Source organism: Eleginops maclovinus, chromosome 21 (assembly GCF_036324505.1).
Source record: "Eleginops maclovinus isolate JMC-PN-2008 ecotype Puerto Natales chromosome 21, JC_Emac_rtc_rv5, whole genome shotgun sequence".
Classification (NCBI taxonomy): Eukaryota; Metazoa; Chordata; class Actinopteri; order Perciformes; family Eleginopidae; genus Eleginops; species Eleginops maclovinus.
The window spans coordinates 1,228,190-1,247,814 of record NC_086369.1 but is presented as its reverse complement, the minus strand read 5'-3'; the positions used below and the strand labels follow the sequence as shown (position 1 = coordinate 1,247,814).

Here is a 19,625-nt window from a genome sequence, read left to right as displayed (position 1 = left end):
TCAAGAGTCAAACATGCCTTCTTGTCAGAGCGAGAGAAACATTAGCAGATCCACAGTTTGTTCGTGGCGTTATTTTTTCTACAGCTTTGGTAGTCTTCCTCTAATTATACATGCCTCATATTTTCCATCCCTACATGTTTGATTCCCCTAAGGCCCTACAGTAAAACTACCTGTCGGAACTGCCTCTGAGCGTCCTGCAGTTTTTGCTGTTTTCCTGCTTTGTCAGTAGTACCCGGCGACTGCCTGGACTTCGCAGACAAAGGGACGGGCATCCGACTAGTAGGGGACGCGACACTGGTGTTCTGCAAGGGGATCCAAACGGAAAAACAAAAAACAAGAAATAAAACAAAAGAAAGACACAGGAAGTAAGAAAAATCAAGGCACTGACAGGTAACACCTCAACAGATTTACACCAGAGAAAGACCATGCACCCAGGACCCTCAATACACAGGAGTTCATGCAGAAACATCAGAGCTGAATCATCATGAGAGGGGTTGTGATGACGCTGAAACCCACACAGGTTCAGCGGGAGGAGAAGCCAGGAACCCAACAAAAATGCCACCATGATTTCACAGAGCGGGGGAAAAGCCGCGGGGGACATTTTCCGGTTTTTCCTGTGAAGTGGATTAATGATTTGTGTGATTTCTGGGGTTAAGTGAAGGTAAGAAGAAGGACCCAAAGCCTCCCAATAAGAGCTAGAGAGAGACCTGTTGCACGGTGCTGGGGGCACTGGGGGCAGTGGTGGTGCTGGTAGTAGGGACGACTACAGGGCGAGGGAGGAGCTGGGGTTTAGTCTTCTTCACCAGGATGCTTTTGCTGGGTACCTTAGGGCCGGACCCTCTGGAGGTGGGCAGAGAGGAAGACCTCTTCAGCCCCGCTCCTTCCGAGCTTTTCCCATTCCCCGTCTTAGCTTCCTCTGTGAAGCTCGACTCCCCGGGGGAGCACGGCCCCATCTCGCTGATGGTGTTCTCCAGCTGCTTGATGGTCTGCTCCAGGCTGTCCATCGTCTTGTAGGTGTTCTTTCGGATCTCGTCCGTCCTGTAGAGCGAGTCCGAGTTCTGCCTCTTTAGCACCATCGCCTTGGGAGTTTCCGCCAGGGATTTGGAGCGTGTGATCTCAAATCTCTTGGCTTCCTTGTGCTGCTTGATGGTGCCGTCCGATTCCTCCTCGTCTTCGTACACCACCACCTGTAGGGTCTTCTTGCCGGGCTTGGTGCCGGTGCGGATTGCCTGGGTGAATGCCGCCAGCTGCTTCTTAGGGAACTTAAACTTGAACTTCTTCTTACCGTCCGTCTTGGCGTCGCCATTTGACTCTGAGATGGAGGAAGACGAGGACGATAAGCTAACGTGTTCAGCGTTGACCTGTGAAGCGCCAACGTCTTTGCCGTCCACCACCTCGCTCCCTCCTGCTTTAGCCTGCCGCCCGCTACCCTTCTCCGAGTCCGACTCCTCGCTCTCCTCCTCAATGCACTCGGCCGCCAGCATCCTGTCCAGCTCCTCCTCACCTTCGAAGATGGTGGACAGGCGTTTGTACGCCGAACGGATGTCGATGGGCTCGTCAAAAATTATGATGACGGGCTTCTTGTTGTAGCCTTTATCCTGAAGGAAATTGGGATCCATTGAGGCGTTCCCTTGGTTGGTGGCGCTACCTACAGTCACAGTCTGCACGCTTCCTTTCTTGGCGTTGACCAGGTCCTGGTACTCGCCACAGGACAGGGCCTGCACCTTGGTGTTGGTGATCATGAATGCCATGTTTTCAGGGGGAGGAGGAGCCTCTTCTCCAGGTAAGTCAGGGCTCAGACTGGCCTCCTCGTTGAAATCCAAGCAGTTCTGAGCCTTTTTTAGAGAACTTTTAGGCGCCTCTTTAAGGGTTCTGAATGTTGTGGTGGCCACTGGCTCAGGTATGATACTCTTACTGGAAGAGACATGCTGCTGGATGGATTTACTTTTCTTCTCAGTGTTGATTTTGTTGAGGATTTTCCCCTTCTGCATTTCTGCGCTGCTCTTTAAGGACTCGGAGCGTTTCATTTGCTTCCTTGGAAGTTTGAATGCTTTCAGCCCCACAGGTTTGGGGGATATCGGAGGAGGAGTTACAGGCGATTTGGGCGGTGAAGATGGTAGCTGCTGCTGCTGCTGGTGGCTTGGAGAATTGTCGTTAACATTGACATATGACACCTGTGATGGAGGCTCCCGGTGGTCGTGGATTTCCTCCGTTCCGGACAGCGTTGGATGCTCTTTGGGAATCTGGCCGGTCACATAGTAAATGACCTGGAAAATGAACGAGTAGCTGTTTAATATCGAACATAAAGATGAATTAAATGTTGTTAACACAAAGGGATACCTACCCCTTGGCTCGGGCGGACAGTGGTGTTCCCATTTTCATCTGTGTCGGGATCTTTGTCCTCCCGTGTGGATTCTGAGCTCTGCTAGGACAGTGTGTGAGGGAGTTATATTACTGTGCAACTTGTGTGTAGGGTTGCTAAGGGTTAAGTGTTAAATCGGCACTGCACTGGGCTTTATCTTGCAAAAATGTCCTGGTATTAAATGCATGTATTTCAAAATGCAACACAGCTAAGAGTATAAGCCGATTCATTTAACAACGGCCACGTAAGCTTATTCCTGAAGGCTAAACCCTGCCTTTTTTGCTCTTTCACTATCGATCATTTCAAGATCTCTTTTATTATTTTCTAAGAAACTTCTTTTTTACCGTCATCTAGTGAATCTGTATACACTCACAGGAAATGTGTGACATCTCACACTGCTTACACTTAAGTTAAATAAGCTATGCAACATGTGCAATATGTCCCGTTTGATTATTTATCACTAGAACTTTAACATTTACTCACATACTTCGGAGGTTATACTTACACTTAGAGCACATGTTCTATCTTGAATGTGCATCAATTGAATAAATAAATCACTTTAAATGTGCAAAAAATCACCCAATAAGTGAACAAAATATAGGGTTGTGCTACGGTCCATTAGGGGAAGGTACTGGGCAAATGTGCTGGTTATATACAGGTGGTGTAAAGCCAGGAAAGCACACTGAAGTGAAGTTGTGCAAAGACAAGGAGAAACAGAAGAGTAATCCCTGGGGAGAAAAGGTATAAGTGGGGGAGAGGAGCATGCAAAGTGGCCGGACTGACCTCTAGTGAACCAAGTCTGCAAAAACAGCATGTGTCTGCAACGTGAGCTTTAAAGTTTCTCTCAATTACCAATCAGCTGTTTGCATGAGGCAGGTAATTAAAGAAAGACACAAGACGATTGGTTTGCCTGCAGAACACAGTGCCGTGGTCCTTTTATTGATAATCAAATCAGTGGCAACACACACAAAAGACACTTGTTTAGAGGCTTCTTTTTTTATGCAGACTTAATCCTGAAATATATTCAAGCCGAGACGTCCAGCAGAATCAAAAGAGGGAAGGAAACGGAGGCAGCAAGGAAAGGAAGTGTTTGTTTTTGGAGGAAGCTGTTACAGGATTCTCTTGAGCCAAAGCAAGGGTGCAGAAGTTTGTTGGAAGGGTTAAGGCAGCCATCGAGTGTCAGACAGTGGGCAGAGGCAGGCAGTTAGGCGGGTGGCTGCGCGGCGACAGGTATTTTACCTTTTTCTCTTTGAGAGGCAATAAGGGCCTCAGCTCTCTGATTTGCGGATCAATTCGAGGGGGGGGTTCTACCACATTTTTCACCCCTACCTCCTTAACTGTGCACTTCTGGAACACCTGAAGAGTGGAGAGAAGTGAAGGGGAGATGGGAACTTTGAGGAAGGGAAGGGTATCTCCCGAGAAGCACCGTGGGAAGAAATGACAGACCCACTCCCGCGGGGCAGAAATCACACAGAGACCTTTTGATTCTTCCTGTGTGTGTGTGTGTGTGTGTTTGTGTGTGTGGAAAGTCGCGTGTAAATATACCTGAAGTTCAGCCATGATTTTGTCCCCTTCGTCCTCCTCTTCTCTGGGAGCAGGAACAGTGATGGGGGGCGGAGTAGCCGGCTTCGGCTTCGTCTCTGGAGGAACCTTGTTGGGTATGGGTTGGGGGCTGGGAGGTGGAGTGTCCTCTTCCTCCTCCTGTTGGAAATTGAGATTATTTTATTGGTACTTTTCCAACCAGTCACGTTAGCCGCTTCCCCGCGTTACTGACCTGTGCGGAGACGGAATCCTTCCTGCTGGTGAAGACCACCTCTCCGGAGCGAGTGGTGGTCATGCCTGAGCTGGAGCTGGTGGAGAAGGTCTTCCTCGGGGGAGGAGGTGGTGGTGGGGACTTGCTGGTCTTCTCACACCCCTGCTTTGTAAAAGAGTCCGGAGATGCTGGCTTTGCAGCGGTCTTGGGGGGTCTCTCCAGTGCAGGTTTGGCTGGTTTCTCCATCACAGGCTTCGGGAATTTCTCAGGAGCCTTCTTCTCCGGTTTGTCGGACTGAGGCTCTTCTGTCAGACAAAATGAGATGCGATTATACAACAGGATAAAAGGAGATACTTCAAAATGTGAGAGGCAATGTCCATTATCTTGAATATATCGGTACCTGTTGGTGACTCCACAGGGTTGGGGGTGTCTGCCGGTTCTGCAGCGGCAGTGGGGGGCAGAGCTGGGTTCTCCTCCACCTCCAGACTGGGAATGCCCTTCATCATGTTGGCCTGCGCCTCCAGGAGGATCTTCTCAAACTCTTTCCCATCATAGTGACCCATGTTCTGCCTCCGCTCCTCCCACTCCTTCTCTGCTGCCTGGAGGGTAATATATAAGAATGACAGCTTTAAAATGTTGGGAGTAAATAAATAAAGACCCAATGACAACCATAAGGTGTTTAAAGTACCTCTATGGACATGGCTCTGGTCTTGTTCTTGCCCTGGCTGTTCTGCAGCTCCTCTATGACGAGTCCCGGGCTGGCAGGGCCGTTTCCGTTATTCACCGGGGTCCCCTGTGTCTTCTTAAGACGGGCAGGACTCGGTGGATCCGAGGCGGCCCCCTTGGGAGACTCCCGGCCCTGGCTCTTGCCCGGGTTGGGACTCGGGGTGTGTGAGGGGCTGGGGCTGAGTGGAGGACTGGGCTGAACCGTCAAGGCGGCAGACTGCTGGGACTGCTGGATCAGCACCGGGGAGCTCTGCACATGATGGATGATCACAGGGGAGGAAGGCATCACCTCGGATTTGATGGTGGAGCTCTGGGGCTCCGGAGGGGCCTCTGCAGGTACTGAAGGGCTGTTCTCCACAGGGACGTTAGCAGGGGGAATCAGGTCCTTTTTGAGTGCCCCCAGAAGCACATCTGCACAGAGGAGGGAAACAGAGCATCATGCAAAAGATTTAAGAGGATCCGTTAGTCGTATCAGTATGTAGCGTCTCTACTGGGACATGTCTCCATGCTTTGAAGTTCAAAAAGCTCAAGTATTTTCTGACATGATGGGGTAGAAACACTTCCAAAGACTACGGTGTAATTCCTTATGCTGCGGTGACTGTTTCAGGTCAAAGCCATGGAGGCAGAGTGAGAGAGTGAACTGGTTTCTGTGTCATATTAAAATGGAAATGAAGCGCTGCAGTGTCCCCAGAACTAATTCTGTTATCGGTTCAGTGAAGCCACACTCTGACCCTTTGATGGGATGAAGGCAGTATAATCAAATAGTGAGCAGCTTTTCAATCCCCCTCTGACTCTCTGCACCTCTTTCTCTGATCCCTGCTTCCTCTCCACATACCTCCTCAGACCGCTGAGTGTGTCCGTCAGGCTCTTGACTCTCTTCAGCATGCTGTCCAGCTTGTGAGGCTCCTCTTTCAGGAACTTCACCGCCTCCACTTCCACCCTGAGCACGGAGCGCATTCTGGTCTGCAGGGCTGGAAACTCTCCTGAGGAAACACACAGAGAAACCTCGTCTACGTATATGGGTAATTTTACATGACTAACTGTAAAGAAAATACACTTTTACGGTAGGTTTTGCACATAATTGATTAATATTCCTATGTTTCTGATTAATTGTTCCTAATAAATGAATGCGTTCTCTTACTCTGTTCCTGCCTTGACAAATTCAGGGGGCTATCTACAATTAAAAACTAGCAAAATAGGTCATTAAACTCCTTGTTTTCATACAAACATGTCAACATTTGGTCTAATGGGATCAACAGAAGTCAGTTTGACTATTTTACTGCATCTTTGAATACATTTAACATCCATTATACTGTATTTTGATGTTGATATAGCCCCAAAAATATTAAAACTTTCCTCTATGTCACCCAGTTGTGTGCTTATTATTTATTGGCTTACCTTTGAGCCCTGCCAGGGACTCCCCCACCTTCCTCAGAGTTATTGCTCCCTCCTCCACGTCCTTCAGGGTCACAACTCTTTGTGCCGCGGCAGAGTCCTTCTGCAGAGAGCCCACGTACTGCTCCAGATCTCTGCAGGGGGTAACACAGCACGGAAAGGACAATTATAGAGCATGAAACATACAGTAATTGGTCAGGGAATAGAAAATGGTCTCTTCAGAAGCAGGAACAGCGGCTGCAGAAGGAAAATCCTCATTGAATGTTGTAAAGTAGATATTTAATTCCACTGGTACGGACATCAAGTTCAAGTTCAAGTTCAAGTTACTTTATTTATACCCAGAGGTAGATTTTGGACATGCATCTACTTGGGAATGATTTGTCACAAGACTTCTAACTTTATATTGACTCTTTACAAACACCAGGGGCAGGAGACCATCATTTATCTGAAAGGTCATGTGGTGATACTGATGGGACAAAGGTGAGATTAGACTTTGGGATATGATTCATTAAAAACTATGGCAAATATGTACAAGGATTACCACGGACATTAAGCATTTCCATCAGGAGCTTTCTTGCTTAGTCTAGATTGGCTGTAATCACACAACCGCAAATGTTTACCCACTGAATGCTGTCTTATTTCCACACTGGCGATTCCTCAGGGAAATGTGCTGAATGATAACATTGTGTTGGATTGCATGAATGGCGTTTCATTGTGAACCAATGAGAAACCCTCTTTTATACAACTCCTCCTGAAAGGAGTGGGAAAAGTAATACTTTTTAAATGCCCTGCTATGCCAGGGCTTGTTGGTGATAAAAGTGATGATGGGAAATTCCAGATGAGGACAAAAGGATCAAACCTTCTGCCGTCCAAAACAGGTACAGAATGTCTGCATACTGTATCTGTGTGTCAGCATTTCAAGATAACACTCACAAATATTCAGTATTACACAGCTAAGTTCATACTCGATTCTGATTGGACAATTTCAACATTCCGGAGGTTTTTACTTTGCTAAGGAAGATCAAGGGACTATGTGCAGTCATATCAATGTGCAGAAAAAAGCCTGGTTAATTTAGGTTAAATTAAACAGCAGAAGAAGACAGACAGGAAGTAAACACTAAAGGGAACAGGAGAAGAAGACTGACAGGAAGTAAACACTGAAGGGAACAGCAGAAGACAGGAAGGTAAACACTAAAGGGAACAGCAGAAGACAGGAAGTAAACACTAAAGGGAACAGCAGAAGACAGGAAGTAAACACTAAAAGGAACAGGAAAGAAGACAGACAGGAAGTAAACACTGAAGGGAACAGCAGAAGAAGACTGACAGGAAGTAAACACTAAAGGGAACAGCAGAAGACAGGAAGTAAACACTAAAGGGAACAGCAGAAGACAGGAGGTAAACACTGAAGGGACCATATAAATGATAAACCATCCTATTTTGTTTCTTCTCCTGCAGGTATTTCTGTCCTTGGATTATAAGCAAACTCATGCAAGTAGTAGCAGTTTCATTATTTAAGGTACAGTAACAAACAGACCCTATAGGTCATGATTGATACCTCCTCCTCTTGAGAGCGCAGTGGTTTCTCACACCACCTCCTCCCACTGGTTTTAAACCCCTAATCACCGAGCCTTTTTCAGAGTGCCAGCAGCCGTATTCTGCTGACTCACAGCTGGCTGAATACCAAGGGTAATCGAGAGTTTAATCCACGACTTCCGCCTGTTCATTCCTCAGAATTCAAGAGTGTTTATTGGAGTATATGTTCACCGCAGTGTAGCAACACAACACTGTTTGACCTTGCATGTAAAGATCCAAATAAAAATAAATGAAATTGCTGCGCCCTGTCGGCCACGTGAGGCGGGTGGATTAAAGTAAGAGCAGGGTAGAGACTCGCCTGTATAAACATGTTGTTGTAATTCAGGGCGTTGTCAAAGAGAGGCACAGGTAAGCTGCTCAAATGAAGCCTTTTGGGGATTTCCGAACTGAACAACTTGACGCTGATGTTTACTAAATAATCTCTAACAATAAGCATTCAGTAATGCATGCAAACAACCATGTTTATCTTTATGAAACACAGCTAACTTACCCGAGTTGTGAGAGGACCCGCTCCTCCAGACCCAGGTACTTGTGCCGGTCCTCTTCCACCAGGGCTCTCTGCCTCTGCACAGGATCCTCCAGACCCCGCATGGCCTCGGCAAGTTTGACGCTGATCTCCTGCTCGGCACGCCTCAGCTGGACCCGAAGTGCCTCCTGGTTCTGGAGCTGAGGGGGTGCAAACAGCGGGAAAGAGAGGTTAGAAAGACCTGGAAGGGAGTTCTGTGAGGTAGCTTTTGAGGTAATCCTGCAGTCCTTTACCCCCAAACCTGATGCTAACACACTTGGAAATGATTTAAAAGCAGGAAGAGGCCTTGCCTGTTGCTGCCTCATCTGATGCAGTTGCATCCTGAGGTCGGACACATTCTTCCTGAACTGCAGGAGATTGACTTTGAGAGGAACTGGGCTCCTGTTTGAAGGAGCTGCTCCACTCTTAGGAGCCAAGACAGGGGAGCCACCTGCATGGGGGACAAAAAAAGAGCTTTTAACTTGGGAAATGTTAACTGAATAAGGCACATAATAGTACAACATGTCTTCCCTGAAGGGAAGTAGAGTTCTCTCCAAACCCTCGCTCTGTCTGACTTCACTTGACAAATTACTGGTTAGATGGTACATGTCTGCAAACACATTCTCCCCGGCAACACCCGGCTCTGAGTAATCCTAATGTTCAGTAATGATCGCCTGAACTCTCTGTGGCTGTGTTTCCCTTTCCTGCTCACATATATATTAGCTGCACCTCTGAAATGTCATCAGATGTTTCTGCATTTCACTAGAGACGGAGAAGAGGTAAAAACCATGGAAACCAAGCGAGCGATATTTGTGCTTTTCGGTGAGCATCCCTAAACGAACAAATTTGATTCAAAGAGTGCGTTTACAGGGTTATATTTGTGGTTTGTGCCGCTACTGTGACGTTTCAATGCTTTAACATTCAAAAAGGTCTTTGTTTTTCTCATTTTTCTTTATTCTCTCTCTCCTTTGCAGACCATTTACATGCACACAAACCTATAGAACAATCTAAAAGACAAGGAATGCCACAAAGCATTATAGGGCCCCTTTAAGTGTGCTCATTTGAAGACTACAACATTAAAAGGTAGGAAGGTAGCCATCAATGTGAGAGCCACAAATGAAAAGTCATCCAGTGTGGGAGACTGGAACCAATACTACGTGCTTGGCTTGGTAACACAAGGAGCGACACAATATTTGTTTTGTAATTTGAGAGAACCAATCCTTTGACTTTAGAAACATAAAGTCCATTAAAGAAAGTAAAGTGAGTTTCAGAAAAGGTCAGGGCATGTTCGGAGAGCACTCCCCTGACTCCTCTGTTGGTGTAGCAGAAGAACAATCTTGTCTTTGTAATCCCACAACTCTTTCTACAACATATTCCTTACAAAAAACCTGACAGCTGCCCAGACCTGAAGGACAGGTTGAAAAGTACACTAGTGTTCAGGGACATGATGTCCGTCAAAAGTGGAGCAGGCTGTGTGGAGAAGAAGAAGCATCGGGGGGGGGGGGGGAGTGCCTCTCATGTTTGCTGTCAGGAGGAATCAAAGCCCTCACTGTAGCCGTTATGATGTTTTGGAGATTGCGCCAAGCACAACATGACAAGTAAATCCCTGAGAAAGCTACACATTAAGCGTGTCACGAGGAGAGAGATTAGCTCTGTGAATAATGTTGTGTGTTCGCTCCGCTCCTGGGGAGGTTGCAGGTCTTTTTTTAATCAAGCGTTGATCTGGCCACAGAGCACAGATCCCGGCAGGATTGAGGAGTCTTGTTTTAAGTAGCGCTTTAAGGAGCTTGGGTTAGCTCTGCTCTATTAAACCGGGTGTACGGGGGAAAGGATTGCAATGAAAAGAAACGAAACTCAGCTCTGTTTTCGCTGCTCGTTGCAGACTGTTGATTGACACCGGTGTGTGGGCTTGTCTGCACGGGACATAGTGGCGCTTAGGAGAATAACAGTATTTAAATAGTTATAAAGATGCTAACCTGAGCTGTGTGCGCTGTGGGCTGGAGATGAAGTCTTCGGAGGTCTCTCACTGCAGCCGGGAGAAACATTTATAAGAGCAGGATATTGGTTGCACAAAATAAAACAGTGTTTGGAGGTTTATAGGTTTGTATTAGTACGGACAAACACACTACAACAAAGAATGATGGGAAAGACAAACCAGAGAGGTTAAAATGATGTTAAACGAGCTTCTTCAGTGCATCAAAAACAGGCAGACATTAACACCTCTCTACAGAGAGAATGCAAAAGGTTGAAAGGCAGCCAGATAACCCAAACACAGTGGCCATTTATCCCACTAACACCTAGTTCCTCTTCACCTATTTAACCAGAGGTTGCTGTTATAGAGGGAATACTTTCCCGCTGTTTTCTCCTGATGCTCAGCTCGTTCCTAAGCTGTGGTTGCTTACCTTAGTAGCTCCTTGCTGCCACTAGTGTTTGGCTCCTTTAAAAGTGCATGCTGAACAAGACCAGTCAAGCTGGCAATCTGTTGCTCCATAGCCTTCATTCGCACTCTGCAGAAACATCAGAAAATTCTACTTTTATCACTGAGGACCTATTGGATGTCACAGCTGCAGAATGGAAATGGAGGGACAGCTAAATCAATTAAATGTCATGTGTTTGTTATTTTGAGGGATAACAAAGTGGAATTGATTTGCAATTATGCCCTGAGTAAATATCGACTGTGGTCAGGTAAATAGTTTCTGAATCACAACAATGAAGCACGCTTTCTCTCCGCAATCAGAAAACGCTTGAGTCCAAATGGAAGAAAAAAACCCACGATGGACGGCTTGAGATGAGAGAAGAACCCTGAGGTTGAGACGTTTTGGTTTTTTAAATAAAACAAGTGTTTGTCACGGCCGCTCAGAAGACAATGAGAGGACAATTGGATAAATACACTGCCTGAAGACAGCCAAACACCAGAGGGATGAAGAGGGGACCAGATTGCTTGGTGAGCCTAGGTTGTTTTCAGATCGTTTATCTTGAGGAAGGACTGGCGGTCAGCTGAGGACAGAGGGTGGTTTTAGCTGGAGACAATAGTCGGACAAAAGGTCTGCAACTATCAGCGTCATACAGCATACTCCACATGTTTATTTAGAAAGGTAAGTACAGTACTTTCCCACTCAAACTCCAACACTTTCTCCTCCCATCGGGCTGCCCAGGTGGTCCAGGTTTGACTGATTGGGTCGTTTCAAATACTTATTCTACCCTGGTCAATATTTGCTTTGGTTTTCCTGGGTAAGCAAATAACCCGTTGGTCTTTCTAAGTGGCAACGATCCGTCTCTCTGTGTTTGTGTGCTCTCGGTTGGACTGGATAATCCTAAACCCAGGTACCAAAAACGTCTGCAATGGGTTTGTTGTTAGAACAATAGCCACGGAAACAGAATAATATACAGCGGATTAATGGGGTCTCCAGATGCTATACGGTTACAGTGGGTCTATTCTGTAATAACCAACACTGTGGGCTCCGAAGTTTGAACAGAGACTGGAACCAAGGGTCAGATAAGCAGGTTATACACACAAACCGAACTGATGCATGATCATGTCTGCAGAACCTGGACTGTGACAGGCTGGGTTATAGTCATGGATGATGGAACAGTCAGAGCCAGGGATTAAAAATCAGCAGCTCGTTGTTAGGGTGAATCTGGGATGCAGAGTTAGTCCATGTTCCCATGCAACGTCTAAATAATATTATATTTAAACATCCCACTGGTCCCCTTACCGTGTGTGGTGCTCATTTGCAGGTGGGATGGGCCCCTGGAGGTGGCCCTGGATATCAGACACCACAGGGGATCCCATGTTTCGAGGCTTGGTTCCTCCGACTTCCTCCTTCCTGAAGGACTGGCGCACAGGTGAGCTTCTCTCCATGGGAACGCCATGAGGAGGAACGCCATGAGGAGGAACGCCATGAGGAGGAACACCATGAGGAGGCATCCCATGAGGAGGCATCCCATGAGGTGGCATGCCGTGAAGAGCCATCCCATGAGGAGGCATCCCATGAGGAGGCATCCCATGAGGAGGCATCCCATGAGGAGGCGGGCCATGAGGTGGCATGCCGTGAGGATGCCCGCCATGGATGTCAATCAGCCGTACCTCAGCCATCCGGTGAGGGGAAGGTGGAGGAGTCTTGGAGCCCAGGGTCGGCAGCTGGCTGTTTCTGGACTTCTGCCTGTACAGGGAGGGGTGGTCCATACTGTCTGTGGGGCTGGGCCCGCTGTAAGAGCCTGTGGAGCGGATGGAGGCTCGGTGGAATCCCCCCATGCCGTGATCTGGAACATCGCCGGGACTGGGGTGCGGTCCGTGAGCCATGGACATCCTTCCATCTTGCAGCAAGTATGGATCCGCGTACAACCCCTCATTCCCCCTGGACAGACTGTGGCTCTTACCCCCCCTGTCCTCATCCGGTTTGACATCCCGTCTCTCTAGGATGGCGCTGGGGCAGGGGGAGATGGAGCGGGCCTGAGGGTTGGCATTAGGAATACGTTCTCTCGGGATGGTGCCGTTTCCAGGTATGGGGCCCTGCCGCGGGCCGAAGGGGATTCTGGAGGGGGATGGGGGCATGGAGTGGGGGGTCGGGGGAAGTGCTCCCTGTATGGGGTGGTGTGGTGGGGGGCCCATGGGCGGCTGTCTCATAGGGTGAGGGCCGTCACGACTTGCATGCACCATCTCGCTGTGCATCTGTAGAAGCAAATAGACATGGGGTTAAAATTCATTTGGTTTTGAACTGAATCGTCATTTTGAGTTACCTCTGTGTATGAGGAGTGAAAAAGGTCTTTTCAACAACCCAGACTGCATAGCCAGCTGTAGAGCTCTAGCTACTGTTTATTTTGTATATATTCTGTATTTCTTGACTGAAGTGGCCTTGAAACAAAAACACCCAGCTAACTCGGTTTACACTGTTGCTTTTCACAGAAACTCTGCTAGTCAGCAATTTCTCCAGAAGCAGAAAAAAGTAGTTATTCTCAGGCTACAGATCCACAGATACGCAGCGCAACATTTACCTCAAAGTCCTGGACCTTATTCCCACAGGCTTTTGAAATAACAACATTATAATGCATGAGCACAACACTCTATCTGATTGCTGTCTTGGAGATAAGATTGGCTCTAAAAGTAGGTCAGATGTGCACCTGCAAGAGGCTGGTTGGTTAATTTTCAACAGGATCTGTCCATTCAAACCGTCAGCAAATATAGGACTGCTGTTTTTCTGCACCACCACCACCCATAAAGGACCCTTGGAGGTGCACAATAAACCTCATTTAACTAACAGGCTGTCCGGGTTAAGGGAACTCTATGAGTATTCAGGCTGTGTGTTACTTAACGTGTACTGTATCTGGTACTGAATTGACTAAACATTTGTGAAGAGTAAAACCCCTGCAAGGATATTACAATACACTGACTGTATTGATTCCAAGCTTGAGTTGGTTTTCCATTTGTAAGTTCAAATGTATCTGAGCTAGCTAGCACAACAGAAACATGTGGAGCTCTAACAATGCAAACTATACAGTAGCTCATGGTGGCTAACGGTAGCTAATGTTAGCATTTACTTTACTGTATGTTGTATTGAGGAAACTTAAAGTAATATTTATTCACAACTGGAGTTAGTTTTCCATGTATAGGTGAATATTTCTCTGTGCTAGCTAGCATAACAGAAACATTAGCTCATTGTGGCTAACAGTAGCTTAGGCAGTCTTAGAAGAAATGCTTAATAAAGTAGTATCCACAGTATCAAATATAAATGTATTTTAGATTCTACTTTATTCAAAGCTTGAGTTAGTTTTCCGGGTACAGGTCTATGGTTCTCTGTGCTAGCACTCAGAAATGCAGCGTGTCAACAGGGAGACAGACCGTGAATTTCTGAATTGCTGGTTATGATAACACTTCTCGTGCAGGACTGAATCCAATTCATCTTCCTGTCTAAACCCTCTGTTGCTGTCAAACAAACAAGCTATTGTTCTTTCCAGGTGTGACTCATGGGCTGCACCTACATAAGAAGACAAGTCGAAACCTAATGCAGCACAGTCTTTGACACTGTTCCTTTTTTCAGGGTTTCTTTTATTTATTTATTTTCCTCAGACACGCTACAGATTAATACAGTGGGTGTGAAATGTTTGTGTGTGTGTGTGTGTGTGTGTGTGCATTCGTGCGTGCGTGCATACTGGAAAACAACAACCGCTCAAACTGTACCGTAACAAAAGCTGGGATAACAGATGGAATAGGAAGAAGTAAGTATAACAAGTCTGACCAAGCTAAAAAACATATAATAGGAAATCTAAGAAGCACAGAGCCCCTGCAGACCCTCATCAAACCCTAACAACCCTCCCTATCCAAGGTGTCGACACACACACAAAGAGAAGTTGCCCTCTTCTGCAGGAATTTCTCTGGAGCCCTAAACAGCCTCTGACTGCTTTAACAACTCCAGCCCAGCTTCATGGGAACGATTTAGGCCAAAATGCACGACTTGCCAATCCCAAACTGAATTTATAAGACTTAAAATATGCTTAAAATACATGGGCTTTATCAAGACCGTCTGCAGAACATGCCTACATTTCTGCTTGGAGACAAAACAGAGGGGTAAAGGCTCGACAAATACACACGAGACAAGCTTTGAGACGCATATGGTTTGAGTTTGACTTATGGACTCTCTTTGTTTGCACCGTGTTCATAAGCTTCTAATAATGAGGGCAGTCTGATGTCTGCTAGAAACACACACAGTCGCCTCGATGCTGATAGAGTTCCTAAACTGATTCACAAACTGCAGCGTGGTGCAGAACTGTGTCAACATTTAAATAGCTGGCTGTGTGAACTGCTGTGTACATAATGGCAGTGAAAAAAGACGAAGGCCTCCTGCTAATTTTAGTTTATTAAAAACGGGACATTTTTCCTCAAATAATATCAAAATTAAATTGATTGCCCTGACGAGAACAGATGAGAGTTCAGCCCAAAACTGAACCTGTTTACAAAATACCTCCTCCAGCTCTGTGTGCACAACATCCCTTCTGACAGCCACGATTGACTGTCCTATGAATACAAAGCACTGCTCTTGCCACGATCTCTTACATGGGAACGGATTAATATTTGAAACGTGACAACAAAGAGGCTTAAAATGGAAGAAAATACATATTTATTCTCACCGTCTAAACACCAATTCTGCATATTTAGTTACTGAGTATATCTGTGCACCTTATATCTAATGAACAGAGACAAAGACAGCTCTATGTGTCCATAAAATCAGAGCAGATGATACCTGAAATGTTATCTCAAGCTTGGCATTCCTGATCCAAGACAAAAGGACTCTCTAATAGCCCAAACAGATGTGAAGCATTTGCCCACTCCCCTAAAAGTGTTTGAACAGGTGTACAGCTCATTAAGTTGTCATTTCTACCCTTTTGCTCTGAGTGGCAGGGCTTCTCCTCCCTAATTAAAAGATGTTGTCAAAAACTAGAAATACTTTTCTGTCTCCTCTAGCTATCTTCAAAAAAGGCTAAGCAATGTTGAGTCGTAGCTCTGCAGCTGCCAAGAAAAGAAGATACTGCTTCAAACGTGTCTGTGTTTGTGTCTGTCTGCTCGCCAATATGGTTGTGGGGAAAGGGTAAAGTCATGAGTGCCATAAAATCAACACACAAGATTGAGCCTGTGCCAATTGCTGCTTAGTTAAACAGTAACAGAACAACTGATGGCACAACGCTCTGCGGCATATCTCTACTTCATGCCCAGGTTACACAATGTTTGCACAAGAGGGCTCGTAAAGTTGCCACACCTCTCTTTGGTTAATGCGCGCTGTAGAACGTCCAGTTATATTTAAAAATGTGCTGACTCGGCAGGTGTTAAATAGGAATTCTGCAGGAAAAAGGAGTCAACAGTTTCTCTACAACCTGTTGTGTAATTCCCATTTCACTTATGCAGTTATCATTTTAATCAAATGTCTCTTGTACATCTATCCTTGAAGCACCCCTTTGCAAAGAGGCAGAGGATAAATAAAGTTTCTGCAGCATCTCGGAGTCATCATGCCATCTGAAGCAGCCCCTCTAAACGTTATCAATGTCACTTTATGTGACACATGCAGGACGTGGCAGGGGGATTATAGCGGAGGTTAATGTGATTTTTTGCTATATCACAACGCCGCCTCGATATCTGCAGCAGACAGAGAGGAGCACCGGGTTAGATAAAGGGTCAGGCGGATTAAGAGGGGGGAACATTTGAGGAAAAGAGCTTAAATTCTGTTACATCAGCAGGAAACAAACATCGGAACAAGAGGGAGAGATTAGAGCTGATATTGGGGGGGGTGGGTGAACAAGAAAAGGACCTGAGATTTGAGCTCAATTGTTCCTTAAGAGAGCGGCCCAATCGCTAGCCCCTTGGAGAACAATATGAGACCCCGACTGAAAAAAGATTAAGAAGAAGCAGGGGGACATTCCTTCACTGCAAACAGGATGTGGAGGTGGGAAGCAGTGAAGTACAAATACCTCGTAACTGTCCTTCAGTAGATTTTTCTTGCATCAGGATAACCTTTACACTTTGGGGGCTTTTTGCCTTTAATCGGAGAGTGACAAGAAAGTGGGAGAAAGAGTCGGGCTGGGATCCGGAAAGGACCACGGGTCGGGAATCGAACCCGGGTCGCCGGTGTACGGTGCAGGTGCCCCAGCCAGTTGCGCCATGGCCGGGGCCAACTTTTACACTTTAACACAACATCTTTCCACCTAGTAACAGGTTTGCGACTTCAGTGTTTCATTGCTGGCGTGATCATTATCATTTAGAGTCATTGCTATGCCATGCTATGCTATATCATGCATGTATGACAATGGCTCTCTTTGGCTGTTTTTAAATGCCATTTTTCTTGCCTTGCCTTACTTCTCTTAATGAAGTGTACTTCTGCCATCTTTTGGAGGCTGCTATTCTATCTGCAGCAAGTCTGGTAGCTTATTTCCACGGTTGTCTTAGTAGCATCTGTATCAGTGAAGTACTCACCCTGGCGTCTCCGTTAGCAGGTCTGGGCCCATGGCTGAAGGCCTGTGCCGGGTCCTTGTGGTACACCTTCAGGCAGGAGTGATCCGTGATGTTCCTGTAGGGAGTAGAAGTGTCCCGGGGTAAATAAGCAGCCCAGATATCGCCGTCAGACAGCGGGCGATCCAGAATCAGCCTGGATCTCAGTCTGTGCCTCAACCCTGAGAGAGGCACATAGCCCGACAGAGGCTCTGACAGCCCTGTGTCATAAGACATCTCCTCTAAAGCTCTCCAAACATCCACTAATACAGTGTTGAAACGCGTGTACAGAGAGGATCAGCTCCTTCTTTTCCTGCTGGTCTCGCTCACTGTTGTAGTGTTGCAGCCTGGACGCCTGTACCCACCTTAAGGCATCACAAGACACTGTTTTACAGCCCAGATAAAGCATTAGTCACAAAGTACACACCTAACCACAGCAGGAAGTGTGCAGAAGAGGGCAAAGTTGGTTATGTGTTCAAGAGAAGTGCAGTTTTTCTGAAAACACTAGAACAAAACCAGATGTAGTATTGATACGGCATGCTCCTGAATATCAAATAAGGAAGGAACAAGGACAAGTGTATACTGTCAGTGAGCTTGTATACTGTAGAGCACAATACTTTGGAGAGTGGAGAAGACAACAAGTCTTATGAAAAGTGCTCTGCAGGTCGATCGGGTGCATTGGCTTCATGACGTTCTTTATACATGATGGAAAAAGAAAGCAAGACACTTTCCTGGCCAGGGACATTTCCTGTGCAGGGGAAGTGCAGACAGGAAGTTCTCAGGGAGTGGAAAAGGAAATAACCTTGGATGCCCTGGACTAAACACAATACATGCAGCTGAACGCAGTTTCTGAGTCTCTGTCCCTCCTGTTTACCTGACGTCGGTGAGCTCGTAGTACACGTTCCTCATGTCGTCTTTGACGTAGACAGCAACGCTGGGCGACTCCAGCATCTTCATGTTGAGCTGCGCGCCGAAGGCACTGACGAACAGAGCTCTGATGGTGTCGATGCTCGTGATCTCGTTAGGCATGCGGATCTGTTTGGTCTCGTCTCCGTACTGCAGGTACAGCACACCTGTACACAGAGAGCATGGGAGCGGGGGGATGAGCCACAACCGGTTCACTCTGTTTTTAATCATTGAAGTATTTCCTATGACTAAGAGACACTCTCTGGGAAGCCGATGTACATTACAATTGATCTGTTGGTTCACAGCTTGTACTCGAAATAAGTTCAGACATCCTTGCAGTGTTGCTTTAATGAGCAGAAATAACTTCAAAATACCAAGAACTAGCAGTCTTTTGTTCCTAAATATTGACTCAGCAATCGAAAAAAAAGAAAACACCCAAGAAAAGTTTGCAAACAATTTGGAGTTTGAGTTTTTTGAGGCCCACAGAGTTAGTCAGCCTTTTACCTTATCTTTGAGTTCAGCATTTTTCTTGCTGGAACATAAAACAATGCAAAGGCATGCTTGTAAGCCTCAAACTACCTCCAATGCATGACCTATATTAAAACATCCCCTTTTCCTGTGAAAGCACAGTTGGCCTCCTGCCCACATTTGTAGAAGTCTATTCCCACTTTTGTACCATTTATATCATCGAAACCTAGCAGCAGTTCTTAAAGAGGCTCTATTCTGCTCATTTCCAGGTGTATATCAGTATGTAGGGTCTCTACTGGGACATGTCTCCATGCTTTCGTTTTCAAAAAGCTCTTTATTTCTGTAATTTATTTTAAAACAGACAAACAACTTGGTTAGGAGATCAATCAACTTCTTGTTTGGCGGTAGATCTGATCATCAGTTTGCTAACTTTCTCTTTCTCTTCAAAATGACTTGTGAAATGAAAGTGATTTGGGGCAGGGTGGAAGAGCACAAGTTGTGCATTAAAAAAACAAAACTCAAAGGCTGAACCTCTGAACCCTGGGTGTGGCTTCTGTACTGCGCTCTATAAAAACAGATGTCTCCCCCACATCACTCCCGGACACGCCTCCACTGTACTTGTATAAACAGTGGCAGGACAGAGGAAAAACACTGATTTCAAACAGCGTGGCACGGGTCTTTATTGGAGCATTAGTATAACTTAAAGGAGATGTTTCGTGTCATGTTTAATGAGCTGTTCACAAATTTATCAATGTCCTTCACAATAATAATAGCTGGTTATAAGGAGTTCTACTCCTCATAAAAGGACAGCGTCAGTAAAAGCTACCAGATGTTGGTGAAATATTATACAAGACCCTACATGCTCCACGAGACAGGGTGAGGGTAAATCCAGGAAGTAAAAATCGCTGAGTCTACCGCGCTCTCTTTCTGGTCTGTCTAGGTC

The 19,625-nt window shown here is 46.2% G+C and overlaps 1 protein-coding gene across 1 annotated transcript in view; it reads right to left on the bottom strand.

Moving 5' to 3' along the window:
- si:ch211-285f17.1 (sickle tail protein homolog) overlaps positions 1-19,625 on the bottom strand; it is a 66,251-nt gene that overhangs the window by 2,782 nt on the left and 43,844 nt on the right. Inside the window, 18 exon segments of the mRNA XM_063912269.1 lie at positions 171-302; positions 708-2,267; positions 2,345-2,425; positions 3,602-3,718; positions 3,908-4,063; positions 4,137-4,420; positions 4,516-4,714; positions 4,804-5,217; positions 5,219-5,252; positions 5,677-5,824; positions 6,240-6,370; positions 8,320-8,495; positions 8,646-8,785; positions 10,311-10,360; positions 10,737-10,841; positions 12,051-13,006; positions 17,294-17,387; positions 18,183-18,381. Coding sequence (XP_063768339.1) covers positions 171-302; positions 708-2,267; positions 2,345-2,425; positions 3,602-3,718; positions 3,908-4,063; positions 4,137-4,420; positions 4,516-4,714; positions 4,804-5,217; positions 5,219-5,252; positions 5,677-5,824; positions 6,240-6,370; positions 8,320-8,495; positions 8,646-8,785; positions 10,311-10,360; positions 10,737-10,841; positions 12,051-13,006; positions 17,294-17,387; positions 18,183-18,381 — 4,976 coding nt within the window.